Source organism: Poecilia latipinna, unplaced genomic scaffold (genome assembly GCF_001443285.1).
Source record: "Poecilia latipinna isolate Pla-1442-1.1 unplaced genomic scaffold, P_latipinna-1.0 Scaffold428, whole genome shotgun sequence".
Lineage (NCBI taxonomy): Eukaryota > Metazoa > Chordata > Actinopteri > Cyprinodontiformes > Poeciliidae > Poecilia > Poecilia latipinna.
In genome coordinates, this window is record NW_015113044.1 from 110,620 (window position 1) to 120,129 (window position 9,510).

General features: G+C 38.4%; 3 protein-coding genes across 3 annotated transcripts in view; 1 reads left to right on the forward strand and 2 right to left on the reverse strand.

Annotated features, from left to right (window-relative positions):
* The window catches only part of trmt11 (tRNA methyltransferase 11 homolog), a 14,868-nt gene extending 12,519 nt beyond the window's left edge, over positions 1-2,349 (reverse strand). Inside the window, exons 1-6 of the mRNA XM_015038061.1 lie at positions 2,235-2,349; positions 1,116-1,181; positions 904-977; positions 741-822; positions 565-657; positions 333-467 (exon numbers count right to left, since the gene is read on the reverse strand). Of these exons, the coding sequence (XP_014893547.1) occupies positions 333-467; positions 565-657; positions 741-822; positions 904-977; positions 1,116-1,181; positions 2,235-2,312 (528 nt within the window). The 5' untranslated portion in view covers positions 2,313-2,349. The remainder of the gene's footprint in view (positions 1-332; positions 468-564; positions 658-740; positions 823-903; positions 978-1,115; positions 1,182-2,234) is intronic.
* Positions 2,350-2,594: 245 nt separating this feature from the next.
* Positions 2,595-5,139, forward strand: LOC106950900 (actin-binding Rho-activating protein). Its single transcript, XM_015038063.1, has 2 exons — positions 2,595-2,889; positions 3,659-5,139. Exon 2 carries the CDS (start codon positions 3,677-3,679, stop codon positions 4,202-4,204), a length of 528 nt encoding a protein of 175 aa, XP_014893549.1. The 5' UTR covers positions 2,595-2,889; positions 3,659-3,676; the 3' UTR covers positions 4,205-5,139.
* A 947-nt stretch (positions 5,140-6,086) lies between these two features.
* hint3 (histidine triad nucleotide binding protein 3) lies at positions 6,087-9,299 on the reverse strand. The gene is made up of 5 exons (XM_015038064.1): positions 8,933-9,299; positions 7,932-8,049; positions 7,789-7,858; positions 7,540-7,666; positions 6,087-7,064 (listed from the first exon to the last, which is right to left on the reverse strand). Exons 1-5 carry the CDS (start codon positions 9,071-9,073, stop codon positions 7,017-7,019), a joined length of 504 nt encoding a protein of 167 aa, XP_014893550.1. The 5' UTR covers positions 9,074-9,299; the 3' UTR covers positions 6,087-7,016.
* Between the last annotated feature and the right edge of the window lie 211 nt (positions 9,300-9,510).

Genomic DNA, 9,510 nt, shown 5'->3' on the forward strand with positions numbered 1-9,510 from the left:
AAAACAAAAAAACCTTTTTTGGATTTAAAAAAAAAAAAAAAAAAAAAAAAAAAGGGTAGATTAATCCACAGCACCTTCCAAAAGTATTCATTCCTCTTGAGTTTTTTTTTTTTTTTTTTGCAACCACAAATTTTAAAATTTTTTACTGTAATTGCAGCGAAAGACGGAACGTCTTGGCTCAACACCAATATACGTCGTACCATTTACATCTGTAAAAATGTGAAAAACCTACTTATCTTTCCCTTCCACTAAACAATCCTTCATTGAAGTTTGCGGTTGTGATGAGACAACAGTTGAAGAGCTAATATTTTTGCAAAGTTTCTATTTCTCACCCATCTGCCGAAGTAGATGTATTTAGGATGCTCAGGGATGTTGTTGGGGTCGGTGCCATAGTCCTCCAACAAACAGAAGATGTGCTGAGGGTTCTTCAGGCTCACAGTGCCTTCAAAGGGAAGATAGTCCAGGGCCTAACGAACAGAGTAGGATAAACACGGCATTAATACGATATACGACCTCTGAATGTGAAAGTAAACCATCCATCTCCACTCTCAGACAAATACTTACATCAATCTTTTTAATACTGTCCTCAAACAACAATGTTTTATTGAAAGTGTAGACGTTTATTCTGTACGAAGAGCCTTTCTGCATGTACGGACTCTGTAGCGAAATCAAGGAGGATAAAGGAGATCAGAAGTAGAGTTGCTAAGGGTAAACTGTGCTTTATACCAAAGCTAACTCACCATTTTCTCTGGTGGGTAGTTTAACAGGGATGTCCTGAGTTCACTGTGCGTTTGTCCATGGCCCCAGAGCTCAAAAGCAGACCTGAGAGGACAAGATGGGGGGCGGGGAGTCACAGTTTTTTTTCTCACTAAAGATCTATGCAAGCAGAAATAACACACTTACTTTGCACAAACAGATCTGGCCATCACGGTGCAAACGTCTTCCTCCGACAAGCAGTCCAAGCACCAGAAAGGAGACTAAAAACGGCAGGAAATAAACATACCGAATGTGAGGACGATGAAAAGATGCTCTAATTTAAATCCCATCCAACCATCTGTTGACCTGCAAAACGTTAGTCAAAAAAAAAAAAGAGTGCAAACACGGTGACCTCTGACCTGCTCTTTGAAGTCTCCGCATGGATGGAATGGTTTCAATCGGAGAGCCAGCAGAGACTTAATCTCCTATTAGAATCAGGGCATAAATGAACAATATGTCAAGGGGTCATTAATTTAACAGAAATCATGAATCAGATTTCTGATTCAAATCAGAGAACAACATAGACGATAGAAAAAGACACCAAATAAATTCCCTGTAGTTTGTAAAATCTGGCCAAAATCTGGCAAGTGACCCTCTGTCTTTAACACACCAACCTTCCCCCTTTTACAGTCTGCCAGATTCCTCCACTCTGACATAAAACAGCTTGAAACTTCAGAAAAAGTTGCACATAGCCTTCAAGAAATGCTTACGGTTTGCTAAGGTTTCTCTAAAGGCTACAGACTAAGTTCAACTGTCAGGAAATGTTCTATGAAGTTTAAATCAAACAAGTTGAAGAAAACTTTCAGGGAACTTTTCCGCATTGATCTGTTAAACTGTTCCAAAGCTCACACTGAATAACTTTTATCCCCTGCGGGAATATTCTATGATTTATATCCCTTATTTATTTGAGAAATAGCGAAAGATGTGGTCAACTTTCTTGGAGTTTCTTTAAAGATTACATCCTAAACTTTGAGGACAACTTTTAGGTTCCCTAAGGTTAAATTATGCATTTTGGAACCATTTAACCCTTCAGAAGGGTTCCCTGAACTGCAGGGAAACTTTAGGGAAAGTTGCTTTATAGGTTGTTTTATGAAAAATGTACATTAACTTAAAATAAACCTAGTCCGTCTCATTTAAAAAATGAAGTCACAAAAAGAATTAAACCTTACATTGACATTTATAGATATATGAATGGAAATAAACTTTAAGATCAAGTATGAGTCGATTACCCACAAACATAGTGTTCGGAAGAGAAACATTCCACGGTGTTATTATTTTGTAACCACTCTATCTTAAATCAGCAGCTTTAATCAGCGGGTATCGATTCATTCCAAGACATACTAACATTCCTGTTACATTAGCATTAAGCTACCATATTATAATACCATAATATAACAGAGTGGAACGGGCCATATACCAACAACCTGTAAAAGATACCGGAAGCTAAACAAACAATAAGGAAATAGTTTTATCGTTACCGGTAACCTAAAATCCAGATGGTCATGGGCCAGATGGAAGAGATATTGGAGGCATGATTTGCTACCGGAGGCGGCCATGGCTAGTGCGGGTTCAAAATAAGTCCGGCTAGAAACAGAAACATGCACAAAAGGTGCCGCTTGGAGGTGACAATGTAACCATAAAAGGCAGAGTTATGTGCACTCGGTTTTTGAATATACACTCTCTAATATGTAGAAGTTACTAAATTAGTTTCTACATTTTAATGGTTGTACCATTATAAACCGTGTACCTAATTCGGAACATTTATTAATCTACAATAATTCATTTATCTTTAAAAAAAAAAAAAAAGAACCTTATAAATCAAATATACACAACTTTTACTTGCTTTACGGGGCGGGAAAGATTCCCTCCTCTTCACTGTACTTTAAATAAGCTTTAAGCTATTTCATAACCAAGAGATAAGACGCTTTTCACGGCGGTCTGTGATTGGCTGCAGGGAAGTGTCCTCGTCTCCACTGGCGGGGACAGATGTCCATCAGATGGGCTTGCGTGTGGATCTGATGCATCCGCTGTGCTGCGGCTGTCAGCAAAACTGCAGACCTAAAAAACCACATCAGATGAAGAACCGGGAAGTACCGAAGTTCGGCTGCATGTAGAAAGGTTTCAGCCGATCAGGTGAGGTCTGAATGTGTCATCTGAAAGCTGGATAATCAACTCTCTGAAGTTTTGAAAGGTTAACAAAGCAATTATTGGTTAAAAAAAATGAGGAAAGTACGATCAATCAATGATTATAATGCGTTGTAGATTTTCTTCTACTAGATTATCTTGCATTGCATTTTATTACTATGTCCCGTGAAACTGGACAGATTGCGACTTCCGGTGGTAATTAGCATTCAAATTAAGATACGAAAAATATTAATAATAAAAGACTCGTTTTTCTCTCATTGTATGTCATTTAACCAGATTCCCACAATTTTAGCTTAAAGATTTTTTTTGTCTTCTATTTGGATAGAAGACAAATAGATATCATCTATTTATACAGTCAATGTATAAATAGATAATAGCAGGATAATTACAGATTTATACTCTAGATTTTAATATGCACGCACAAATTCAGATGTCTTCATACTTTTATTAAACATACATTTATTTAGTACTTGGTAGCATTGCATAGACTTTATGCCATGTTTATCCTTCCACAACCTTCTCACAGTTTGCTGCACCCATTCATTTTGACACAACTGGTGTAGCTGAGTCAGGTTACACCAACTATTATCACAGCTATTATCACACACACACTTTTCAACACTGTCCACAAATTTTCTTGAGATCAGAGCTTTGTGATGGAAACACCAAAATATTGCCTCTCTTCTTCCTAAGCCACTTTGTACTTAGTTTCACTATGTCACTATGCATTGCAAAGTCCTTTTCTTCTTGTATTCAGAAATGAGGGGAGTGAATAATGGGGACCAACAGCCAGAGGAGCAACTTTAAACCCGAGGTCGACCTCAACGCTCCCGCTCGGAGTGACGATGACAGAGCGACGCCCAACGTTTCTGTCAAAGGCCTCAAGGAAAACTGGCAGAAGTGGTCCAGTGAGCACCAGGAGAGCCAGAAGCTCAACCCCTTCAGCCATGACACCAGGCAGACTGTCGTGGCCCTTCACAGGGGACAGGATGATTACGGGAGACCCCAGCAGGGGTCCCTGACTGAGAAACGTGGGAAGGAGGCTCACACACACATCGGCAGGGAGATCCAGAAGCTGTGCGAGGTGATAAGGGACATCGGGCAGCACGACGGGGACAGACGTGAGGACCACAGGAAAGGGATCACGGTTGAATTTGGGAAGCTTTTTGAGCATTACGTGGCCATCTCCAATACGCTGGTGGGAATTCTTTTACGGGCCAGAAAACAGGGACTGGTGGACTTCGAGGGAGAGACGCTGTGGCAAGGAAAGGACGACCATGTAGTTATCACTTTGTTGGAATAAGCACATATTGGGATTTTGCTGATGCTTTGATTCATGTTGAGAAAGAGTGACTTCAGAAAAAAAAATACAACCACAAAATCAAATCCTCTACTACCCCTAATTTTTATTAAAAAGTTGTTTTAGATCAGCACAGAGTGAAAACACAAGCAGGTAGAATTATCATCAACATTTCCAACATAATTTCAAGAGAACAAGACAGTATTTCTGTTCACATCCATAAAGGATTACAAGCCTCAACAGCAGTTTGGTCTAGTTGAGTCTGGACTTTGACTAGGCTATTCAAAAGTCTTGATGCTTCTCTTCCAGCCATCCGGTGTAGATTTACTGCATAGTCCTGTTAAATACTCAGTTTGAGCCAAACTTTGTTAGAAATCTAATCTTACATTTGACTCTATTACTACAATGTAGATGTGAATTCATGGCCAATTCAGTGTAAGGGTGCATTGGCCTCCAGAAAAGGCCCAACTTGTCACCCGTCTGCCACAGTGCTTGACAATTAGAATGAGATCTCCTCTCTAAAAGAACCGAGTCCCCATTACTGTATTCTACTGTACTACATTTGGCGATTGAAAACAACTTTGTTGTTAAATAATCCACTCTTCAAGATGTTGCTTGCTGCTGTAAGCCTATAAATGTATGAAAAGAACCACACAAACCCGGCCACACTGAAGTCCACGGCTTTATGATGCACTGAAAGTACACGAGCGGGGTAGAAGGGCCTGAAACAAAAGGAGAACACAAAGCCTGCCGCTGACAGACAATCTGGTGCTATAAGATGAACCTGATCCAACTTGGACCAGAGCCTCGCACTATGCGTTTATAACAGAGGTGCTTTGTAGTTGCATTGTCATGATGATTAGTTTTGTTGGGTTTTTTTTTGGTACCTTAACCACACTAAGATGTACAGTGAAATAAAAGCACTACTTTAAAAATGTGACACCAGCGAATTTGACTTTATTTAAGAAACCGTACAAATATGGTCAAATGTTTCGAGACTGATTGGAATGTAAATCAATACTGATTCATCGTCGTCTAGAACTTTTCTGCCAGCTACTGTATCTCTATATCGATATGAAATTCAGAACTTTTAAAGGCTTTTATGAAGAAATACATCAAGTTTATAAAGCACCAATAGATTCACACTGAGATAAAAGTAGGAGGACTTTGTGTGCCAAAGTTAACCTTACACCCCAATCTTCTGTAGCTTAATCCTTGTATTCCCTGCAGAATGTAACTTGGTCATTCCTGTCCTACTTTACATCAGAGCAGCAGCCAAACTGCTGTCCACTTCCGTTCCTGAAACGAGTTGTGCTCTGGTGGCAACTTGATCCCTTAGACTTTTAACAATTTGGGTGGAATCTTATTAGCAGCACCATCCTTGCCTTTTTGTGATGCAAAGCGATATGAGAGCACATATTTTTCATCCTGTCCACATAGCGCAAACATCTAAATTGATGTTGGAATGTCAGTTTGTGTCAGGGCTACATCATAGAGTAAAACAGGCTTTTATGAATTAAGTTAAACATAATTCATTTTGTACTGAGTTGAGTGATCATTCCTCACGGCAACGTAAAATCAATGCAAAGTGTTCCCGTAAAGACTGACGCAATAACGTTTGTGAAAAAAAATGAAATAAAAAAAATAAATTATCCATCTCAAAACTTTTGGCCACAATTGGACGCACTTTTAAGTTGTAAAATCATGCAATTCAATAAACATTTTCAAGACATGATTAACCAGTATGTACACATCAGGGAAACGTTTGACAATAGAGGCCATAGGATGATGACTGAGATGACTTCAGATCCTCAAAACTCCGACTGGCTGATTGGGTTGAGTTACGAGAAAGAAGGAGGACTAATGAAGACCACGAACAACCCGCTAGAAGCAACATTGTTTATTCTAAATTAATAATTAAAAGTGCATATTGGTTGTTCACATTCAGTTCATACACAGCAGAAAGTGATGACAATGCCCTGACATTTGATAAAACTGATTAAAGATGGATGGCTTCTGAATTACATGCTTCAAAACTGATTCTATCAGGTGGATAGAATCACACACTTACAAAAAAAAAAAGTCTGCCATAAAATTAGTGTTGTTGCTTTTTAATTTTGAATTATGTGTATTCTGTAAATATGGTTTTGTTTGAGGTAAAGCAGACTTTTACGAACTGGTAGCCAGTATTGATGTACATCTTTCCTGTATACTAAGCAATATATATATATATATATATTACACATTGCAATCATTTAAGTATTTTCAGTACATTAACTGTGTTGCAGTGCTTGTTATGATCATGTTGTACAGTACCTCAACAATCAAAGTAATGTTTTGAGGATTACACATGTAAATCAGGCGGTATAGCTCATATATTCAGTGGATAAATGTTCAATTAAATTTTTTTTCTTCACATGCATCACCTCAACTTCACATTGCAGGCCCTCTGAAATGACAGGAAAAACAAACAAATTCCGTGGACTTTGATTAGTTTTGTTCTACGGCTGCGTTTTAAAATCAAATCATCTTTCAGTTTTGATCAAATCAGATAAATGCTAATTGGTCCCTAGCCATTGGTTTTTTTCTAAGATGAGAGCTTCGATACCCCACTCTTCCTGGGACATCTTTCTGGCACATTGTGAAGAAACCAAGAAATACTTTGTCCTACAGGACTTCACACATGTTTAAAATAAAACACCGTCCTTAACTTTTGTCAAACAAGAAAGAACAACAGATCCCGTATCATCCAACATGGCAGCTTACTGAGGCCACTTTATGAAAATTCACTGAAGAAAAAAAATGGATCCGGAGTTCAATGTGTCTCTACTTTAGAGTTGAGAAGCTCAACCAGCTGATCTGCCTGCAAAACATTTGACAATAAAAAAAGATGTTAGCTATTCAGGAGGTTTTTTTCTTCTTCTTTGTTCTTACCCATCATGTATAAAGAATAGTGACAGTTACACTCCAGATACCAACAAATGCAGCACCTCACCTACTACACACTCATACACTCTAAATGCAAATAACTCTGTGATGCAATATATGCAAATAAAAAAAAAACTAATGACCAGATTGTCTTCCTATAATTGTAATGCTAAAAAAGTTAGGCTACCTACTCTAAATCTATAGGGTACCATCAGTAATTAAATAAGATATTGAGGATTTGACAGAAGAAAATTAACATACCAAAGAGAGAGAAAAGAGTTGGGATTATTCTTGTTTCCATTTAAAATAAAAACAGCAACAAATACATATTCGATATCTCTGATGACAGAAGCCCCGGGTAAACCACTTATTTTTCACAAACCTAAATTCAAAGTTTTTCTAAAACTTACCGTGACAAACCAGTAGGAGTTGAGTCTGTAGACGAGGCGCGACATGAAGCCCATTTGACTGACTGGTGCCAGAACATGTAGGTGTAAATGTGTGACGGAACAGAACGGTGGCCAATGGAAGCCGAACCTGCACAGGAAACACGTGAAGTATTTACTGCTGCATCTGCTGCACGTAATACATCAACATACGTCACGCTTCAAAAGGCGATCCTCTAAATTTACTGGCGCGCCATACTGAATGTTGCTAACCTGACATCAGTGAGATCGGTCACATTGTGTTTTCGCAAAACATCCTTCCCGACGTCAACCATTTGCTTCACTAGAAACAACAGGAGAAGAATTTAGCTTGTTGAAAGTATATACAGATAAAAAACATGAATGAGTGGCCTTACCTAAAGGCACATGTTGTATGTTGAGTGATTTACAGTTTCCAACATGTTTGGTTGGGACAACCAGGTAATGATGTGGAGCTCCGGGTTTAATGTCCCTGAAGCAGCAAATATCTTCATCCTGCAACGTATTTATTTCACAAAAACCTGAAATTACTGCTCTGTGGTTTATAATCAGCCACATGCAGCTCCGTGTCCACATGAGGCTGGTTGCTTTGAAGGCTAGAAATATTCGCAAATGTACAGATTTCGATGGAAGTATATTTACATGTCTGGATAAGGATTAAAAAAAAAGAAAATCCAGCGTGGAAAATGTAATTTCCTAAAGCTTTTAAATGTTCATCCTTCATCACTCTAATTATTTATCATCACTTTAAGCAATTTCCCCCTTAGAGATCAATGAATGACATTCTCTTCTATTGTTCCTCCACATGATCATCAATTCATTAACCTAGAATTCAGCTTTACAATAATACGATCCCTTATATATCCATCTGCAGTCAGATAATCATCACTGCATCCATTATTCAATCCATTAGTCCATTATCCATCAATCTGTATTCCTGTTCATCCATTATCCACCCATCCATCGTTCATCTTTTGCTTAAAACTAACAGTGACTCTGTCTTTGTGTACTCAGTCTAAAAGATCCGGAGAATTCTGAACATCTGAGCCAAGAAAATAGTGAAATTTCACTACAGCCTTTCACTGCGTGAAATTTTGACACGAAACAAGTGCAGGAACCCTGATTTGACCAGAGGAGATGCGAGACACACCTTACCCACATGACGGACCATTAACACAACAACTACAGCACTATAGGCTCACTGCTCTGCAAGATATATTCGACTATAATATCTAAAAGGAAGCTTAAATATCAGCCACGTCTTCCCTGCCCAAGTCTGATAGAGCTAAATCTGTTGCTATGAGAGTCTGCTAACAAAAACAAGCTAAAGCTAGCTGACTGACATCCACAAATAAGACAAGAAGAAAAAGATTCTCACTCTGTGGAGAAGCTCTGTGTCCATTTCATTGTTTACAATCCTGCAGAAAATACACTTCTTGTCGTAACCCACCGCTGGTACACTGCTGTCTTTGTCTGTGCCAGTTGGAACAGGTTGCGAAGAAGTCTGACCCTGGGCCATTGCTGGGCAACATGAATTGTCAACACCAAGACCAGGAAAGTCGATCCCAGATGTTCGATTCTGGATTCAGCCTCCGTTTTTTATGTACATGTAAATATACTTATTCTAGCGCAATGGCGTCTTAACTTAACCGTAACCTAAAAGTTTAACAAGAATGACAAATAATTGAATTATGTATATTTTTATCCTCTCCCCAGATGTGAACAGGAACAGAACGTTGACAGGATTTCCGCTGCGCATGCGCGACTGGGAAAACTGAACAGGGAAAGTGATTTTATAGGTCTATGTATAGACCTGAATAATTAAACTATTACAAAGCAAACCTCTAAAATATTGTTTAAAGTCGGCCCTTGCCTCTCTATTTTTATATCCTTGTCTATAAAAGAATATATATATATATATATATATATATATATATATATATATATATATATATA

Coding starts and splice junctions, on each gene's coding strand:
- LOC106950900 (XM_015038063.1), top strand. CDS start 3,677: ATGGGGACCAACAGCCAGAGGAGCAACTTTAAACCCGAGGTCGACCTC.
- hint3 (XM_015038064.1), bottom strand. CDS start 9,073: ATGGCCCAGGGTCAGACTTCTTCGCAACCTGTTCCAACTGGCACAGAC. Junction 7,859..7,931: donor CATACAACATGTGCCTTTAG/GTAAGGCCACTC, acceptor TGTTGTTTCTAG/TGAAGCAAATGGTTGACGTC. Junction 7,667..7,788: donor ACCGATCTCACTGATGTCAG/GTTAGCAACATT, acceptor TTTCCTGTGCAG/GTTCGGCTTCCATTGGCCAC.